Here is a 21,648-nt window from a genome sequence, read left to right as displayed (position 1 = left end):
TAAGTTCAATGAGATGCACCTCATTTGAAAATTAATCAAAAAAAAAAATCAGACTCAATATTGGGTTTGACATTTTCAGGTCACAACCTCTGGCCCCAATTTATTTAGGCATTAGCTGTTGATGATGATTCTGCTATTTCCTTGCTCACAACTCTTGTAGACCATGTTGCCTCATTAGTATCTCTTCTGCCTTGCACCATCATTCATTAGCCATAACATTTTTCCTTCAACTCTAACACTCCCTTTTGCTCTTTTACACCTCTGCACTTCCTCATAAATATTTCACCTCTAACATCTTTTTGTTCTGAAGGAAGATCCTTGGCCTGAACCATTAACACTTTTTTTTCTCTCTCTCTCTCTCTATACACATACTTCCAAACCTGCTGAGTATTTCTAGTTTCATTTTTATTCCAGATTTCCAGCATCACACCATTTTGCTTTTGAACATAAGGGATGAATGGGCTCTTCCCGGTCCTATTTGCCAGTGACTAGACACACAGAACAGACACTACACTTACTTTTCATCATCAAATTTAACTTTTCTTTGTTAAGGAGGAAAATGAACTAAAGCAGTACTCATGAAGAAAGCTTGTGAGCAACCATTTGCCAGAATAGTGTGATCAGTTAGAATCTACAATAAGCCATGCAGCTGGTGCCTCTACAAATATAGATGCGGTTTGTTGTGGCAGAAATTAAAAGGTAGGATTTGAATAGATTATTTCTTGAAATTAGTCAACCTCTGATAATTGACTTGGAGAGTATTGTGGTGTCCTGATTGTCCCCAGTGTCCCAAAAACATTTTCCTCAGGTAGAAGAGACACTGGGTTCTTCTGGTACCTGGGTATATTTATTACTCAAGCAACATTCATGAAAGGGAAATCTTATTACAGCATTTCAAGGAGGTCTCAACCAGAGTAGGGGAACCAGTAGTTGTGTTGCACTTGGACTTCCAGATGGCATTTGACAGGGACATTTAAGCGACTCTTGAATAGCGACATGGAAGTTAGTACAATGAAGGGAATGACGGTTAGTCTGATCTTGGAGCAGGGTAAAAGGCCGGCACAACGTTGAGGGCTGAAGGGCCTGTACTGTTCAATCTTCACAAAGTACAAAGTTACATCATAAGATAAGAGCTTATGATGTTGGTGGCAGTATATTGGTGTAGGTAGAGATTTAGCTAATGGGCAGGAAACAGTGGGTGGGATAAAAGGTTCATTTTCAAGTTGGCAAGCTGTGGCCAGGGGTTTTACAGGGATTAGTGCTGGTACTGCAATTATTTTCAACAAACATGGATGACTTAGAAGGAAGGAGGTGCACTGCAGCCAAATTTGCAGACGACACAAAAATAGCAAGGGGGTACAAAATTTATACAGAAATATTGATAAATTAACCAAGTGGGTAAAAAAGTTAGCCAATGGAGTATAATGTGGGAACATATTAGAGTGTTCATTTTGAAAGGGAGAACAAATGAACAGAATATTATATAAATGGAGATAAACTGTAGAAAACTGCAACATAAAGGGACTTGGAGATACTTGTGCATGAATACAGAAAACTAGCACACAGGGACAGCAGGTAATCAGGAAGGATCATGGAATGTTGGCCCTTATTTCAAGGTGGTTGGAGTAAAAGAATAGGGAAGTTTTACTGCAACAGTACAAGGTATGGTTTCTCAGTGGTTAGCACTGCTGCCTCACAGCGCCAGGGACCCAGGTTTGATGCCTGCCTCGGGTGACTGTCTGTGTGGAGTCTGCACATCCTCCCCGTGCCTGTGTGGGTTTCCTCCGGGTGCTCCAGTTTCTCCCTCAGTTCAAAGATGGTCAGGTTAGGTGGATTGGCCATGCTAAATTGCCCATACAATTCAGGGATGTATAGGTTAGGTGTATTAGTCAGGACTAAATATAGGGTAGGGGGAATGGGTCTGTGTGAGTTATTCTTCAGAGGGTCGGTGTGGACTTGTTAGGCCGAAGGGCCTGTTTCCACACTGTAGGGATTCTAGGTGCTGGTGAGACCACATCTGGACCAATGTGAGCAGTTTTAGATTAGATTAGATTAGATTACTTAGTGTGGAAACAGGCCCTTCGGCCCAACAAGTCCACACCGACCCGCCGAAGTGCAACTCACCCAGTTTTGGCCCCCTTATTCAAGGAAAGATAACATTTCATTGGAGGCAGTTCAGAAAAGGTCTTATAAGCAAAGGCTAAACAGGTCTGGAGTCGAGGGTGGGGTGCTGGAAAAGCATAGCAGGTCAGGCAGCATCCGAGCAGGAAAATCGACATTTTGGGCAAGAGCCCTTCATCAAATTCTTGATGAAGGGCTCTTGCCTGAAACATTGATTCTCCTGGTCCTCGGATGCTGCCTGATCTGCTGTGCTTTTCCAGCATCCTATTCTCGATTTTGATTTCTAGCATCTGCAGTCCTCACTTTCTCCGAAACAAGTTGGGACTCTACTCAGTGGAATTCAGAAGAATGAGAGATGATCTCATTGAAACATACAGGATTCTTAATGGGCTTGATATGTTGAAAGCTGGCAGGATGTTTCCCCTCATTGAAGAGTTTGGGCCAGAGGGCATAGTCTCAGAGTTAAAGGATGCCAATTTAAGACTGAGATGTCGAAGAATTTCTTGTCTCAGTGGGTTGAGTGTCTTTGGAACTCATTGTTACAGAGAGCTCTGAGGGCAGAGTCCTTCTGTATATTGAAGGTGAGATGGATAAATTCTTGATCAGTTGGGGAATCAAGAGTTATGGGGAAAAGGCAGGAAAGTGGATGTAAGGAGTGTTTGATCAGCTTGATCCTAGTGAATGGTGGAGTCGGCTCGAGGGGGCAAAATAGCTTAATGTTATAACATGATCATAATTTAAATAAAAGATTATCTGATTTTTAAAAAATTTCTGAGCTAAACATAGTTTAGGGATGCAGGTGTCCCTGGTGGGTGCTTACTGCCCATCACTCCCGGCTCTTGAGAAGGTGCTGGCATCATAGCATGCCTACAGTGTGGAAACAGGCCATTTGGCCCATTGGGTCCACACCAATCCTCTAAAGAGCATCCACCCAGATGCTGACCCCATCCCCTCCTAGATGACTCAAAATGAGTGCTGCTGAAGAGTCGTCTAGACTCAAATGTTTGCTTGCTGTCTCTCCATGGATGCTATCTGACCCACTGTGATCTCCAGCATTTATTGTTTTCCAAACTAATAAATCAGATGTGTTTTAACAGCCATCCAGAAGTTTCACAGGAATATTTACCAACGATTTTTTAAATTCCAGATTTATTTAATTCTTAAAAGTCAAATTATCCAGCTGCACTGGTGGGATTTGAAATGTTCCAGATCTCAGATTAACAGAAGAACTATGTTAGTGCACCACTTGGGGCTTTAGTGTGCACAAATTGCTGCCAAATTCATTTACATAATAAGTGACTGCACTTCAAAAGTAATTCATTGGCAGAAAGTTCTCTGGGACACCCCATACACAAGAGATGATGTATTTTAAGTTTTTTCCTAAATAGGACCGCCTAACATGGCAGCTGCCTCAAACAAACCGGTCAGATACTTCACATACTTCAAGCAAATCCTTCCAAACACTTTCTCATGTTTTAGATCAAATCATCTTCAGCCTGGTAACACATATATCTTACACTTAATCCATTCCCTTCTTGCCATTTTAATCCTTAAATATGAGCACGGTAATAACCAGAGAGAGCTACTCCTCTAAAACAAACTATTGTGTGTTTTTGGAAATTCGGTGGACAGTCACTTTTAGAACCAAATCACCTTAAATGATAATAATGCAAATGGTTATTTTGGGCAGGAAATAGTTTAATCTAACCTTGTCCATAATAAACCTCCTGCTGTTTAATGCTTCAGCTTCTTGGTCCTTCTTGGAATTGAACACAAGAAAACTGGTGGAGAGAATAAAAACTGCTTCAAGATCCATCAAGTCAATCCACTGATTCATCCAAGACAAAAAAAATCATGGTACTCAATGCAGATCCTGGAGAAGCTTTGATGGAAAGAAAAGACCAGTTTCTGCACTGAAGCAGGTGCAGTCAAGCAGGGAGAAAAGGGGAAATAACTCATCCTAGTGCAGAAGAAGCTGGCTGTGTACTCCACCATGGAAATACTGAGTACCCTACAGAAATGACTTGAGCTAGGGGTGTACACTCAGGGAAAAAAAACAGGCAGGAATACCATGTTTTAAACTGAAAGAAGTGAGCAAGTGCCAACACTTCTGTGGTACACATCCTCCTATTTACAAAATAAAGGTGGGGTTTGGCACCTTGGGATTGTACGATGAAAAGAGAGAACTGGAACTGCAACACACAGAGATTCCATTATGTGGTTCAACCAAACTTGATGCAGATATAGCCGTCCCTGTGTTCCTGAGTGTTAAGGCAGGAAATACTTTTAAACTCTTGAAGAAAGTGGTACAATCAGGCGCTAAAATGTAAGAAGAAATAATAGGAATCCTGCAGAACCAAATTTCATCAAACCATTGGTGATTGCTAAAGGTTCAAATTCCAAAAGCACAACTGGCATAGTGGTGAATTTATCTCCCAGTTTGTAGCAATTTTAAAGAAGTTAGCAGAATGCCTCAAATTCAGAGACAACTTAAGTGATATTATCAGAGACATACTAGTGTGTGATTTAAATTGTGAAGCAATGCAGAAGAGATTACTGATGGAAAGGAACAGATTAAAGAGATGGTCTTAATGGAACTAGCAGCCAAGAAAGTTTAACAGCTAAGCTTGAATGTCAGAATGCACAAAATGGCAGCTGAGAGATGAGCACCATGCAGATTCAAAACTCCCTTTGATGTGGAGAAACAGGTTACACAACAGAAAATTGCCCCAGTCTGCATGCAGAAACTGCAGCAAGAAAAGGCCACATGGAGCATATTTGAGGAGGAAACATGAACAACACAAATTACAGAGACTGAAGAGTAGGAAGAAAATCTACATGGTTTGAAAAGGTCAGGAGAAATGCCCAGACTCTCAGAGAGAAGAGGAGCAGCCCTTAAACATATAGGCTATTGCTGCTAACACATACCGATACTGGGTCACCCTCTTTCTGAATGGTAGACCAGTGAGAATGGAGGTGGACACTGGAAAGGCAGTTTCACTGATAGTTGAAAGTGCAGATCAGAAGCAGCTGAGTCACATTGAACTGTAACCCTCAAAAATCGTACGTAGAAAGCACGTGGGTAAAGTTGCGCTTTTAAGGAATTGCATCAATGTGAATGTTCAATTATACAGTCAGTCTGAAGATTTGTCCAGTTGTCCATAGAAATGTTTCAGATTTATTCGGAAAACATGGTTGGAGAAAATCAAACTCAACTAGGCTGAAGTAAATCATTTGTCAGATTCTGAGAATAACCTACCACAAATTCTAAAGAAACATGCAACGTTTTCAGTGGGGAAGATTGGAAAAGATCTTTGTCAAATTAAAAATAAGGATGAGAATCAAGTATGATGATTCAAGGCTAGAGCAGTGCCTTATACAATCAGATTAAAGGTCAAGGCAAAATCAGAGAGACTGTTCAAGATGAGAGTCTTTGAACCCGTAAGTATGAGTGACTGGGGGTCATGCCTATTTTTACCAGTGACAAAGAAAGATGTATCGGTACAGGTTTGCAATTTTTAGGTCATTATTAATCTTGCACCATGTGCTGAGCAGTATCCTTTACCTTTAATCAATGACCTATTTGTTGGACTAGCTGGAGATCAGCTTTTCAGTAAAACTGACTTTAGTCAAGCCTGTCTCCAGATGAACGCAGATCCTGAGTCACAGAAGTACTCAACAATTGTAACAATAAAGAGCCGTTCAAATACAGGAGACTTCCCTTTGCAATCACACCTCACCTGAATTATTCCAATGTGTCATCAATCAGATTTTAAGTGGATTTTCAGCAACTGGGAGTAACAACTTCAAGACTGTCAGTGAGAGAGCAAGGAGTGAGGTGAGGAAAAACTTCTTTCCACAGAGAGTTGTTAGGATTTGGAACGAGCTGCCTGGGAGAGTGCTGGAGGCAGATTCTATAGGACGTTTCAAATGAGAGCTGGAGATATATTTGAAAGGAATGAGGCTAGAGGGCAAAAGAGATAGGTCTGGAGTGTGGGACTGGTTGGGTAGCTCTTTTGGGAAATGGCCTCCTTCTGTACTGTAAAATTCTATGATTTTATTCTATGGATTGGAAGAGGCCGAGTGTTACTTAAATGATATTTCGGTCACAGAAAGAAGCGAAAGAGAGCATCTCCACAATTCAGGTGCTACTCTGGAGAGGTTTGAAGATTATAGGCTAAGAGTAAGGAAAAATAAATGTGATTTTTCAAAATCTTCCATTGAACATTTAGGCCATTTCTTGGTGCTAAGGTACCACACAAATCATCTTCAAAGAGGCATCAGCACCAGAAGTGTAAACCAACTACGATAATTTTTGAGCTTGCTAAATTTTATCTTTCAAGTTTGACTCAAACTTTGCAATCATTCTCAAGCCGTTGCACAATTTATTATGTCAAAACAAGAAAGGGAAATGTGAAGAACAGTGTGAAAGTGTTTTCACACAAGCTAAAGAGAATATATTAAAATAAAATGTCTTGACCCATTTTCACCCAAAGTTACCACTGCAGGAGCAGGACAAACTCAGACGTACACTAGAAATAATCTACTACTATCAAAAGTGATGGACATAGTACTTCATAGTAAGCTTTTAAGAACCTCCCCAGGACTCAAACTACATGTCAACTGGAAGCTAGAACTATCCATACAAGCAGGATGTTTCCTATTAGGATCATTATTCCCCCACAGCTAAGGAAACATGTGTTAAATCAATTACACGAAGATCACTGTAACATTGTTGGAATGAAGGAGATAGCCAGAAATTACTTTTGGTGACCAGGGTTCAATTCCAAACTCAAGGAGAAGGTGGGAATGCGTGTAGCCTGTGCAAGAGCTCACAACTTACCTCCAAAACATAAAACAAAACAATTTTAAAAATCGCAAAAGAATTGAACACATACTCTGGTTCTGTCTTTACAAAGGGAGACACAAATAACCTCCCGGAAATATTATGGAACCAAGGGATTAGAGAGAGTGTGGAATAAAGGAAATCAATTTTAATATGAAAATAGTGCTGAGGCAATTAATGTAGTTAAAGGCTGATAAAAGACCAGGGCCTGATAACCTACATTCCAGAGTACTAAAGGAAAGGGACCCTGGAAATATTTGATGCATTTGTTGTCATCTTCTAAAATTCTACAAACTCTGGAGCAGTTCCTTCAGATTGGTGTATGGCAAATGTAATCTCAGTATTTAGAAGTGTCGGAGAGAACGAAAACAGAGTATTACAGACCACCTGGGGTGGAGAAAATGCTAACAATCGTATAAAATGTGATAACAGAACATCTGGAAAGCATCAACCAGATTTGACAAAGCCAGTATCAGTTTATAAAAGGCAAATCATGTTTAATAAATCTATGCAAGATTTTTGAGGATTAGAATATATGGGGAAGCAGCTTGGGATTTGGTGCATTTGGATTCTCAGATGCATTTTTATGAGGTCCATCATAAGAGGTTAGGAGGCAAAGTTAAAGCACATGGGATAGTGGTTAATATATTGGCATTGACCAGGAATTGCTTGACAGATAGAAATCAGAGAATTGGAATAAATGGGTCTTTTTCCAAGTCGTGACTACTGCAAGAATCAGAACTTGGGCCCCAGCTACTCATTAAATGATCTGGATGAGGGAACCAATGCAACATTTCCAGTGCTACTGGCATCTTTATAAAACAGCTTGGTGTATGTTGTGGTCAGCTGTGAATTGAAGCGATGCTGTTCACTTACACCATGATAATCTGAAATGTACAAACAGGCCTTGCTGCCTTGTTACTGTAAGCAATCAACACTCCTAAGAATAAATATAGCTTCTGGTATGTGCAAATGTATCACACTGCAAACATGACTGATTACTAGTCTGTGCTTACAAACATTCAGTATTAGATGCAATTCTGGTTTTGAACAACCTTTATTAAATAATCCTGACTATACTATTTATACCAGATTTTAATTCATGATTGCCAGTCAGGCTCACAGTGAGATTTGTTCACACATGATAGAAGCTAAATTTATTCCTCCTCAGGCCTTGTTATCTATAGGCAAAGGAATATGTCCACACATTACATCTTGATCACTGAAGAAAGGGCACTGGAAACAGACAATCTATGCTGTAACACCATGGCAACACTGCTTTACAGGCATGTCAAATCACAGACTAAACAAATGGAACCGTTTTTTTGTGTATAATTTGTTGCTCCTTTTTTAAAGGTGGTTTTGTTGCATCCTGATGAGTGCAAATATAAATGCTTCAACATCATGTCTTTTTTTTAATCAATGTTTATTTTCTATAATACCAAAAAATTAAGACAATAAAATACACAAAGTGCAATTCCAGTAGCCTGTGTTCCTTGCAGCTCAATCATGAACACACATTACCGAGGAAAGAAGTGTGTGCATGAATATAGAATATTAAACTGCAGCAACTGATTCTTCCTCATTTATTCCCTGAAACCCAACAGGAATTATTCTATAACTCTAGTTAAACCCTTATTCTGGAACACCTGACCTGCAAGCAATAACAATAACTGTATCAGTTAAATATAGCCCATGCTTCCTGCCAATTCTGACTTTCATGGAGAAATACACAAAGGATGTCTGCCTAGTGTCCATACAAAACAGGTCATCAGATCTCAAGCTATCTCCAAGTTTCTTGCTTCTGTGGGGAGGCTGGAAGAATAAAAAGGTATAATTTTTGTTTTAACTTATCAAGATGGACAGTAAGTAAGGGAGAACAGGCTGACTTACCAATGTCAGAATCCCCGCCACCAGAGGAGTTCAACTTACGAAATATCTCCTGCTTCTTCGATTTCACCATTGGCGAAGTGTTCTCCAGCTTAGTGAAGAACGCTGGCAAATAGCCCACATTCCCTGGAGATCGAGCCTCACTCCTGGAGAAAGAAAACAGTGGCACTGAGAGCCATAACAAAGCAACATGATGTTCAGAGAATATAATCAATGCAGGGTTTGGGAAGATCATGAAATAAAGAGACCATAATAACTGTTTTTGGCTCTGTTTATGTTAAAATGAATAGAAACATCTTCACAACCAGACACGAGGTTCTAGTGCAAAGGATATAATTAGAGGTGGAGTCATCAGTATAGATTAATGGGAGATCTTCAAAGACGAGATGATTCTGATCCGTAGCAGACAGATTCCTAAAAAAAGTTAGTGAGGACAAGCTATACCTTCTGAATATATAAAGACATAGAGGCTAAAATAAGAAAACAGAAAAGTTCATAGTACAATAAAGAACCAAACTAAATGTAAGAAGTTCAAAACAAATCTAAAAAGAGTATACAAGGACAGAACACAAGGTTAGTGACTAACATAAAAGGGTCCTGTAAAGGCTTTTCAAACTGAAAAAAAGTGATCTTTATAAACCATGATTAAATGGCAGAGCAGACTCAATGCTGAATGGCCCAATAACTGCTCCTATATCTTCTGTTCTTAAAGATAGATGTAGGGATAATGTGTAAAAACTACCAGTGCGGTTAAGCATCATTTAGAAAATAGTGACTATTATACACCTTACGATGATGATAGGACAGACATTTGATGAAAACCAAGTTAATAGGTTGGAGAAAAGTTAATTTTAACAGATCGAGAATAAAACTTCGGAAAATAATGGTATTGGCAAACAATGATATAGAACAATGGAAAATATTTGAAACAATATTTTAAACAGTGCAGCAAGAATACTTTCTATTAAAAGGAAAGAACAAAGTAAACATGAGTGAAACTCCACAGATAAAGAAAAAACATAAATGAACAATCAAGAATTAGGAAGGAGGCATGCATTAAATACATAAACTGCAAGGGACTGCAGGGTAAGAAAATGCAAGGAGATTAGAAGAGAATTCAACAAAGAAAGAGAAATAATGAAATTAAATCAAGGAACACAAAACAAAACAGGCTAACAATAAAACTGCTACGATATGAATAGGACTATTAGGGATAAACAGAATATTATTATGAGTAATGATAGAGAGATGGCATAAATATTAAATTATTTTGCTTTGGTAATTACCAGGGAGATAAAACATGACTGTGAATAAGATGAACAAGGAGGTAAATACATTTAAAATGAAAAAAAGGAATATATTGAATAAACCAATGACTTCAAATCAAATGTCAAAGAATGGGAATGAAGGGTTAATGTTCAGAGTGACAGAAGAAAGAAATGGTGCTCCATAAGGATCAGTGCTAAAACCACAGCTGTTCATAATTTACACTAACAATTAGGGCTGTGGAATTAAAACAAAATTTCCAAATTTGTGAATGACATCGAATTGGGAAATGGTAGAAGGTCCAGTCACAATCTTCCAATCCAATGGAAGGTGCCAGAAAACTGCAAATGTTACAATTAACAATGGGGAGAAGAATAGACTTTTAGCAATGCATCCAGACCATCTAACTTTACTTCTGAGAAACATTTTAGAGAAATTAATGTGGAATAAAATGAATCAGCATTTGAAGAAATATGCCTAATAAATCAAAGTCAGCACAGATAGGTTAATTACTCTCAGTAACTGAGAAGGGTTGATGTGAACAGTATGGCTGACGCTGTATATATTTGCCTGAAAAAAAAACACTTGACAAAGTACATCATAGCAGACATGTTATCAAATTTAAAACTCATAAGATGAAAGGTATAGCACCATCGTAGCAAAAAATGCTGATGAATGGTTGTTTTTGTAAGCAGGTGTGTGTACTTGGTCCACTGTGTTTGTTTTATTCATAATAACCCAACCTTGGAGTATAAGACATAATTTTAAAATCTGCAGTGTATGAAATGTGAAATACACTAAACAAATAATAACAGAATTCAGGAAGACATAAACAGATTACAAAATTTAACAGAAATTTGAAGTGATACATTTATGTGAGAAGAATGAGGCAAAACGACATGGACTTTGTGATACAATTTTAAAGGGATTGCAGGAACAAAAAGACTTGGGAGTGGCAGGACAAATTGAGAAGGTTGTTAATGAAAAGTAAATGTCACTCTGACTTTATTATTCACTGATTCAGATTATAGAACCATTCTAACGGGCTCTTCTGGTGAGTTTCACAAATAGGGCTTGTGTCCATGAGATCAGAACACCTCTCCCCAGATGGCAAAAGTGAGGACTGCAGATGCTGGAAACCAGAGTTTAGATGAGAATGGTGCTGGAAAAGCACAGCAGGTCAGGCAGCATCCAAGGAGCAGGAAAATCGACGTTTCGGGCAAAAGCCCTTCATCAGGAAGAGAGGGAGGGAGTCTCCAGGGTGGAGAGATAAATGGGGGTGCTGGGGACTCGGATGCTGCCTGACCTGCTGTGCTTTTCCAGCACCACTCTAACCTAACCTCTCCCCAGAAGCTTTGTGGAGTTCCATCCAGTTGACCGCAATTATGATTCTATTGAGAGTTAGGTTTATTGTCTTTTATGGAAGGCTCTCCAGCAGGTGGGTGTCAACTGGGGAGTTCAAATTTTACAACGTGTTCTTTCCAGTAAGCATTGATACTGTCTTTATCTTTGTTGAGAGTTTTGACATATTTTGATCTTATTAGAATTGATCTATGCATTAAGGGTCCTGAGAGCTCTTTTGCTTATCTTGAAATAATATATTAATTATTCACGTTAACAAGGAGTTTAATTTCCCAGCCTTCTATATCTACCAATTTCTGATTTAAATTGTGGGTGATTTTTTGAACTTGAATAGAGACTCATGGTGATACCAAACCCAATGCTTTACTCAGAACTATGGCAAGCAGCCCATTCACATGGTGCAAAGGAAATGTCTTAAAGACAATCTCAAAGCCTCCATGAAGGTCTGCTCTGTTAAGGTGATGCCCTGGTGGTACTATTGATGGATCGTTAATCCAGAAATCCAGGTAATACTCTGGGAACCTGAGTTCAATGCCTGCCAAGGCAGATGGTGCAATGTGAAACCAAAGAAAATCTGTCAGAAAAAACGCACCTGACTCACTAATGTCCTTTTGGGAAGGAAACAGCCACCAATATGGTTGACTCTTAACTGCCCTTTAGGCAATTAGGGATGAGCAATAAATGCTGGCCTAGCCAGCAATGTCTTCTTCGTTCCATGACTGAATAACAAAAAATCTGTACTTAGGAAACAGATGCTCAATCACAACCAAAACTGCAATCTCTCATCAAAAATAGTGAAAAGACCTCCAGAGAGAATGATGTGAAATGGAAAGAAAGGGCAGATGCTCAAGCAAACAGTACGCCACCATCTGTACTGGACAACTAAGGTCTTCATTGTGGGAGTGTTTGTAAAGCTAAGATAGCACTTATAAACAATTTGTGAAACCACACCCACATTGATACCTTTAAAGCCAGACAGCCATAAGAGGGCTCATCCTTAACACAAAGGACTGTCAATGATGACAGGACAAAGTAGAAAAGTTATATTACAACTTCATAAAATGCCAGTTACATTCCTTTCTGGAAAACTGTGTCTAATTCAGAACACTATATTTTTGAAAGTATGTCAAGGGCCTTGACATAAGATAAATTAGAATGGTAACAGGGATGCAGGACTTCAATTATACAGAAAGGAAGGGCAACTGCAATTACTCTCCTTCAGAGGAAGTTAACAGAAGATCTAGTGGCAGTACTCAAAGTCACAACATGATTTTGGTTAAGTAAATTAAGAAAAAACCTGTTTCCAGTGGCAAAAGAGTCTGTAACCACAGCACAGAGTTTTAAGGAGATTGGTAAAAGATACAGTACTAAGACACGAAGAACTCTTTTTCAGTGGCTCTGATGTAGCAAAAATACAAAAAGAATAGAAAAGGATGTGGAAGCTATTGCAAGGGCGATAATAAATTACTGAAAGCTAGAACAATAATATGTTATGAGTAGCTTTGATGTATGATTGGACACCTAAATATAGATTCTGAACTGCTTAAGTATTTTTAAACACAATGTGATCTGTGGGAATGACCCTAACTGGATCTCTGTTCCTCAGAGTCCTGTTTCTTCAAGACAGCATTCAGTTTCTGCAGATGCCAAAAAAAGCCTGTTCAATTTTACCAATACAGATGTCAATCCTGAAGTCTGAATAAAACTAGAAATGCAACAGCAATTGAAAATATAATAGTATTAACAGATGTGACTGAGGCTAGGGGCACAGTGGGAAGCTGACCATTCCCAATTACAAAATATGCAGAATGGACAGGGTCAGATCATGAATCAAATATTGCATTCTGGTACATGATGCTGGAAAGGTATGATAGAATGGTCAATTGTGTTATTCATTTGACTTGAGTTACCCTATAGAAACTGTGGACCATGAGACAGTGATAAGGAGGTTAAAAATGAGATAGGTCAGAATAATTGAAGGATAAGAGTTATATAAGCGGCAGAAAGAAAGTTGGATTCACATGCTTTCATCCAGTAATGAATAGCACTGGATCTAATTCTGGGAAATGATGAACAACAAGTAGATAATGGAAGGCTTTGGAGAAAACAGAATATGAGTAGATAGGATATCAAAATTGAAAAGTATAGTCAACAAGTTAAAGTTAAAGGCACTTGACAGATTTGAAAAAATAATGCTCCTGAAAGGTGAAAAAAACTAATCATTATGATAAAAAAGGAGTCAGCTCAGTTAGAGAGAGAAATATAAGAGAGATGTCATTGGAATAATTCAATAAGTAGACAATTAACATGTAGACAAGGTATATTCCCACAGGAAGCAAAGTGGACAATCAAAAGTTAACTAGGAAATAATTAAAATGAAGATTTGAGTAATTATAAATTGAGATCAAATAAACTAAATGGAAAATCAATCAAAATTAAGGGTAGCAAAAAGACTTTACGAAAGTAATGCAAGTAACAAAGGGAAATGGTAAACATTGTCATAAAATCACCAAAAGTAAAAATAAAGGCCCTACACCTCACGCAGGAAGGACGCAGTGCAAATTCATCAGGACAGTACCTGGCATAAAGAGTTAAATTATAAGGGCAATTTCACAACAGTAGCACCCCACCCCATGTGTTTCCAAGATTGAGGTGTTTAAGATGATAAAAGGATTCAATCAACTGAATATAATGAAACTTTGGCCTTTGATGGGCAAGTTTAAACAATCTGCCATAACTTTGAAAAAGCCATGCATAGTTTGCGTGAAGATGGAGAGTGGGAAGCCCAAGAGCGACAGACTCAGATCCACATTCCATCACTAGACAACAGCAGCATCTAGTGACAGAAATGAGCAATTGCACCCAAGGCCTTTTTTACTGCTCACCGAGTACATGAGATTTGTGGGAAAATGTTGCTGAGGCCCACAACGCAAAAAAGAACCTTGGGAACAAAAAGGACCGAAAATAAAAAGGAGCTGCAATGGTAAAATGTCAATAGCAGCTGACTTCCACACCATCATGCTGGAAATCAAAGGAAATTGTTTTTGCAAAAATGTAAAGACCTATCAATGCCTACGTAAAAACAATGACTGCAGATGCTGGAAACCAGATTCTGGATTAGAGTGGTGCTGGAAAAGCACAGCAGTTCAGGCAGCATCCGAGGAGCAGGAAAATTGACGCTTCGGGCAAAAGCCCTTCATGAGGAATACAGGCAGAGTGCCTGAAGGGTGGCGAGATAAATGATTTTCCAGCACCACTCTACTCCCCTATTATTGCCTACTGCTATATGTGACTGATAGATGTCTTTGTAGATTGACCAGTCCCACATCCAAAATCTTTAACTAGACTATCACGTGTTCTGAATTATGGCCTTCTCACAGGAGATGCAAATGAACTTTATTTCTAATATTGTTGTTGTCACGGTGATGGAGGTGACTGGGGCAATGGCAGTAAGCATGATTTGCTCAGTATGGCTGTTGGGTTGTTGCTTGACTTGTCTGTGGGACAGCTAATTTGACACAAACCCCAGATATTAGCAAGGAACATTACCAACTGAGCAAGATGTGGTTTTCTGGATCTGATGCCTAAGTCGATGCTGGGTAGATCCATTTGGTTGTATTCTTCTTAGACCTTTTCTTTGCAGGCTGTTAGAATTGACAAGTTTTCTAGGCCATTTTCCAGGTCTTGGAAAAGTTCCAAACAGGAAGGATGGCTCTTAATTGATGTGCAATGTGAATGTTAGCACTTGCAGAGAATTTGAATCCATCACTGCAATCATCATAACACACTTTAAGCCTCTACTGCACCTAAGTAATAGTTCTCAGCTAGGATGTCTACTCATGAAGGATCTAGAACTATGGGGAGCATGGTTTCCAAATAAGAGATTTACCATTTGAAATGGAAATGCCGAGTTCTTCTCTCAAAGGATTGTTAAACTTTGGAATTCTTCATCCCAGTGAGAAGTGGAGGCTGGGTCACTGAATATATTCAAGGTTGATATAGACCGATTTATTTATTTACAAGAGAGTCAAGGGCTATGCAGGGACAGGGAGGAAACTTGAAGCCACAATCAGATCAGTCATGATCTCATTGAATGGCGGAGCAGGCTCGAAGGGTCAAATGGCCTACTCCTGCTCTTATTTCTTAAGTTTTTATGTTCAGTCAGTACCTTGTAGCAGAATCTGGGGCACGACCTCTTCGGACAAGCAAGGGCATCGGGAGCCATTCATTACTTGGGGGCAGCCTGCAGGAGGGCAAATGTGAGAGATCAAAATAACACACAGAAGACACTATGGTCAACTGCACACACTATTATCAAGAAACAAGGCATGGTAACAAGTGAAAGTCTTCAAAGTCAAGTTCAGTGTTTTATGAATGTTTACAATTTGTAAATTATCTTGACCTCTGCCCTCAAAAAGTGTCAAGGAGTTGCAATAATTATAAGTTGCATCAAAGATTTGCCCCTGTACCAGGCAATGCAGATGCTGAACATCTGTTCTATTACTTCTCTATTTCAACAATTTCACAAAACCTGACTTGCCTTCGCTGAGGTTACTGGAGAAACTTAACTCTAACACTAATCCCAAAATATGAACAACTGTGCTAATACAATACTGCAACTTGGAAAGAGACAGAAAGCCAATGAATGCAGGCAGTAACTGAACATGCCAGTGGGAAAGCAAGCAAAGTCAGAAACATACAAGCAATAGAAATGTAGTGATTGGCCCTTGTTACAAATAAGTGGGCAGAATAAAACAGATGCATTTCAAACAAAACACATAAGAGACAAATGTAAATTTTGAGACTGCAAGATAAATGAAAATGGAGTGAAAATAAGAGACAAAAATCAAAGTATTTAATCTTGAATTTGCATGTTTCACAAATTTAATCAGTCCATTAAATCCACAATTGATTGCTCAGCACATAAAACTTGCATTCTAATCCCATCATAAACCCCAAGTAGAATGTATTTTCTGGTGAAATTTTGTAGCTGAAAGGAAAGGATTAGGCAGATTGAAAGGCCTGATCTCCACACTCTCACCTACCTCTGTTCAGTGGGTTCTGCCTCCCTTCGCTGAGGAGGTTGTACTACACTCTCTTGCTTCTCTAGATTGGCAGGGGCTTGGGGAGGGGAGATAGGCTCATATGGTTCTGACGAAACGTGGCTTCGTTCTGGGGATTTCCCAGGCCTATGGGCAAAAAGAAAAACATTCATCACCATTAGTCTTCACAGACTCATGGCATCTTGGACATAGACACATAAACGAAATGAAAGCCTGTTCTTCTAAAGGAAGCCTTCATGGTTCCATATAGTTAACTCCTGAAACTAAGCAAAACACTGAGATTCAGGTTAAATAGTATGATTATACACAACTTTATTTAGTTTTCTCTCGTGTGGACAAAAGTGTTGAATCTTCATACCAAATTGATCAGTTTATTATGGATTTCTTTCTATTAAAAATGAGCATACAATGGCAGATAAGTGTTTAAGAGGACAAACATATAACAAGCAGTCTTAACTAAGCAAAGAGTGCATTATTTACTGGTGCCTATACTAGGCATTGGAATTCGATCATATCCAGATCACCACCTTTGTTGTTTGGGTGGTCATGACATTCAGGGGCTCAAATCAAAGCCAACCTAGGTTTGAATATCTCCTAATGGCAAACAAAAAAGTTGGAAGTAATTAGAACAGAACCAAAGGCAACATAACAATCAATGATCCTTCTGTCACAATTACAGCAAAGCACAGATTACTGCTAATAGCTTTTACTGCTCTTTGCACAGCTATTAATTTATTTTCTAAATGTTCTCTAAGAGTAGATAAACATTTTAAATCTAATGGGCACACTGACACACAGTTACAATTAACAAGGTATATCGCCTAATCTTCTTGTTTACCTTCCTCTGCCTTTTTCCGTTGGATTTTCAGGAGAGACTCTGGATGGCGGCCTCTGAAGAAGAGCTGTTTGAGTGGTCTGTGGCTGAGAGTCTGTGCTGTAATGAGTGGAACCCTTCCCACGGTTAGAGAGCACTGGAGATGTTTGGAATGTAGATACTGGAGGCTGTGATGACGGGCTATTGGGTTGGTTTCGGGCAAAGTCCTGTGTAATAATGTGCTAAAAACAAAGAAATACATTTTCAAATCAAATCCCTCATGCAGATCCAAGTCCACACGACGCAAAAAGCACAAAACTGAGCGGCTTTGTGGACCTCCACATTTGCTAGCTGCTCTTACTGACTGGCAGGTTAACAAGCTTTAACACAGTCTGCCTGTCACCCACACATGGTCTCTAAAACAAGCTGGCATGCTAGCACTAGGAAGTATTTATAGAAACGTAGAAAACTTAGAACATAGTCCTTTCTAGCCAATTACATCAATTAGAAATAGTGCAATCTAGTTTAATTCCACATTCCAGCACTTGGTTCATAAAAATTGTGATGAGAGATGTGTGATTTATCTGCATTAATATCATTTTATTAAAAAGTTTGAATTTTTAACTACAGGCAAATGGATATTGGTCTTTTTTGTGAAGAGGTTTAATGGTTAAATGGGTCAATCTTTCTGGAAACATTATCTAAAATGCAACAGGTTAACAAGCTTTAACACAGTCTGCCTGTCACCCACACATGGTCTCTAAAACAAGCTGGCATGCTAGCACTAGGAAGTATTTATAGAAACGTAGAAAACTTAGAACATAGTCCTTTCTAGCCAATTACATCAATTAGAAATAGTGCAATCTAGTTTAATTCCACATTCCAGCACTTGGTTCATAAAAATTGTGATGAGAGATGTGTGATTTATCTGCATTAATATCATTTTATTAAAAAGTTTGAATTTTTAACTACAGGCAAATGGATATTGGTCTTTTTTGTGAAGAGGTTTAATGGTTAAATGGGTCAATCTTTCTGGAAACATTATCTAAAATGCAACATCTTCGGGGAGGTGATAGCCCGATGGTATTATTGCTGGAGTACATATCCAGACACCTAGGTAATGTTCTGGGGACCTGGGTTTGAATCTCACAAAGGCAGACGGTAGAATTTGAATTCAAAAATTTAGAATTGGGATCTAATGATGAACATGAAACCATTATTGATTGATGGAAAAAACCCATCTGGTTCACTGATGTCCCTTACAGAAGGAAATCTGTCAACCTTACCCATTCTGGCCTACATGTGACTCCAGATTCACAGCAATGTGGTTCACTCTTAACCGCCCTCTGGGCAAATAGGGATAAGCAACGCAGCCATCAACAACCACATCCCTTGAATTAATAATATATCTGTAAGGAAGTGAGTGACTGAAGGGTCTCCTGGGCAGTTAATGGGAGTTTGTTTATACTGTACAGGTTTAATGACAGATGAAAAATCAGCTTGCTTTTGGGTTTAATAATTCAGGATTTCTTTTAGCTTAGAAAAACCCAAAGATTGGAAAGCTTTTTGGTCAGTTTGAAGGGATCCCAACTGAAGTCAGATGCTTAAATAGTCTCTCCTAGGGTAAGGAGATTGTTCAGAGTAACAAGGGAACATGTTACCTCAGTCTTTCAACAATCCGCACAGTTCGAGCCAAACACGTCCGGTCTGCAAGTTTCAGACACTACGTTCTTGCACTGAGAAAGCCTAAGACCTCAGGAATACAACTGGCCAAGGGAAAAGGTCCCATAGCTTGACCAGAACTAGAAAGTTGCAGCAAGATAAACCCATAGATTTAATAGGGAAGGGTAATTCCTGTTTTTAGTTTGAGTAACCGCATAGAGGTAACATTGGGGAGTAGGTGGGATTTTGTTCTGCCATGTGCTTTAAAATATATCAAATTACATATGTTTAGATATCTTGATTTGGTATATTTTACTTCTATGTAATAAACTATTCTATTATTAAATCACATCTTCGGTTTTCTGCATTTATGTTTGTGAAAGACCACTACAGTAAACGTAATAAAAAAGATCTATCAAGCCATATTTCATTGAGATCTGAATATTTCAGTAGTGACATGAGTTCGGATCATTTCCCTGGATTTTCAAAAAATGTGAAGGGTTCTACTTCAACTAACCTCTCAAATTGTTTCCCACCTTGCTTTGTTTAACCAAATTATCAATATCCTTAATTTGCCTGTCCCCTAACCCCACAACCTCACCACAGTTATTGACCCCTCTGCTAAGAGAAATAGTTTCCTTATATCCATTCTATCAAAGCATCTCAATTTTGTACATCTCAATCAAGTCCACCCTCAAACTCTTCTCTTCCAAAGTAAGCAACCTAATCTATTCATTCTTTCTTCAAAAATTCTATATTCCGATCTGGTAAATCTCTTTCAAATGCTCTCTCGTAATGTAGTGATCAGGACTTTACACAAGATTGTGGCCTAACTATTACTTTATGTAGTGCAAGCCTAACTTCTCTACACTGATACACCTAATAAAGCTAAAAATTGCCTAAGGGATTCAAGACCTTGGAACAACTTTGTGATGATGTCTACATTTCTGCACATCATTAAGTACAAATACCACAGTGTAGGCAGTCACAACACTCATTCTGGAAGATTCACATGACGACAGACTAATCTTTAGCTAAAGTAACTATTAGTGAAAGCCTGGTTTATAATTATCATGTAATACAATATTCAGTATGAATGTCTAATAAACTGTATTACTTGGAAGTCTATCTGAAGCCATTTTTGATTTTGTGATCTCAATCAATCTATCTAAAAACCAATCTCAATGTGGCATCAGACCCCACGTGACAAAAGGGCAAACATTCCAGATGCCCTAAAGAAAGCAACATGATACCATTACACACAGATAGTAAGCCAGATCAATGTGCAGCCACTTGCCAGGCCTCACTTACATGGATGTGATCAGCGAGAGTGATCAATTTGTGTGTTTTGGAAACTTGAGGGTTAGGAACAGAGGAATACACGCTGTCCGGCTGAGAGGATGGTGGTTGCTGCTGTGGAGACGGTGACTTCTGCATCATCCTGTACCGACTCATGGGCACATCAAACCCTCGTGTATTAGGCTCACCTTTAAAAACAGATAAATGCTCAACATAAGATCTTTCACTGTGCATGTGTGCTCAGGTTTGGATGTCCACACTTCCCTCAGTAGCCATCAAGAGTAAGATCATGAATAGTTTAAAAGGTATATAGGTTAGCTTGCCATTGAAGTTTTTACATTTCCATGGAGTTAAGGTCTAATCTTAGAATATGATGTCTTCAGTAGCTTCACAGACTCATTGAACAAAGTATGCCAACTGGAGCGCGCATATTTACCCAACTGCCCTGTTATCTGCACTATGTCAATCAGTATACCCTCAGCAATTGGATGGTTGATTCCAAGGGATTGGTATAAGAAAGCAACCACCCCAACACACACAAAAGAAGTTGCATCAAGACACTGTTTAAAAGGGCCACAACACACTGCAGTACACCAGAACTGCAAAAAGAGGAAGAAGAACACCTATACAATGTATTCGCCAAAAACGGATACCCTCGCAATTTCATCAACAGATGCCTAAGGGAAAGACAACGGAATGAGGACATACCACAACCCAAAGGACTAGCCACACTACCATACATCAAAAACATTTCTGAACTGACAGCCAGACTATTGCGACCACTAGGACTCATAACAGCACACAAACCAACAGCCACTCTCAGACAACAACTCACCAGGACGAAGGACCCGATACCCAGCATGAGCAAAACCAATATAGTATACAAAATCCCATGCAAGGACTGCACAAAACACTACATAGGACAAGCAGGAAGACAGCTAACGATCCGCATCCATGAACACCAACTAGCCACGAAACGACATGACCAGCCATCCTTAGTAGCCACACACTCAGATGACAAGCAACATAAGTTCGACTGGGACAACACTATTATTATCAGACAAGCCAAACAGAGAACAGCCAGGGAATTCCTAGAGGCATGGCACTCATCCACAGATTCAATCAATAAGCACATCGACCTGGACCCAATATACCGACCACTGCAGCGGACAGCTGGAACTGACAACCGGAAACGGCAGATACAAATCACTATAAATGCTGGAAGAAACATCACAGAAGTGCTTCACAGGAGGTTCCCAAGCACTGAGGATGTCACCTAGACAGGGGACGAAACGTCTGCAACACAAATTCCCAGCTCGGCGAAC

The 21,648-nt window shown here is 39.1% G+C and overlaps 1 protein-coding gene across 15 annotated transcripts in view; it reads right to left on the bottom strand.

Moving 5' to 3' along the window:
• Nucleotides 1-21,648, bottom strand: part of ncor1 (nuclear receptor corepressor 1) — a 411,320-nt gene that overhangs the window by 15,221 nt on the left and 374,451 nt on the right. For 9 of the 15 annotated variants that reach the window (XM_087977100.1, XM_087977101.1, XM_087977099.1 and 6 more), the window contains 5 exons: nucleotides 20,336-20,511; nucleotides 17,387-17,604; nucleotides 16,531-16,674; nucleotides 15,654-15,728; nucleotides 8,861-9,003 (listed from right to left, as the gene is read on the bottom strand). In XM_087977100.1, the coding sequence (XP_087833226.1) occupies nucleotides 8,861-9,003; nucleotides 15,654-15,728; nucleotides 16,531-16,674; nucleotides 17,387-17,604; nucleotides 20,336-20,511 (756 nt within the window). The remainder of the gene's footprint in view (nucleotides 1-8,860; nucleotides 9,004-15,653; nucleotides 15,729-16,530; nucleotides 16,675-17,386; nucleotides 17,605-20,335; nucleotides 20,512-21,648) is intronic. The other 6 variants (XM_087977106.1, XM_087977108.1, XM_087977111.1 and 3 more) reach the window with 3 other exon arrangements.

Source organism: Chiloscyllium plagiosum, unplaced genomic scaffold (genome assembly GCF_037043375.1).
Source record: "Chiloscyllium plagiosum isolate Xiang-an unplaced genomic scaffold, Cpla_swu_hap1 HiC_scaffold_31, whole genome shotgun sequence".
Classification (NCBI taxonomy): domain Eukaryota; kingdom Metazoa; phylum Chordata; class Chondrichthyes; order Orectolobiformes; family Hemiscylliidae; genus Chiloscyllium; species Chiloscyllium plagiosum.
This window is presented reverse-complemented; position numbering and strand designations above follow the sequence as displayed.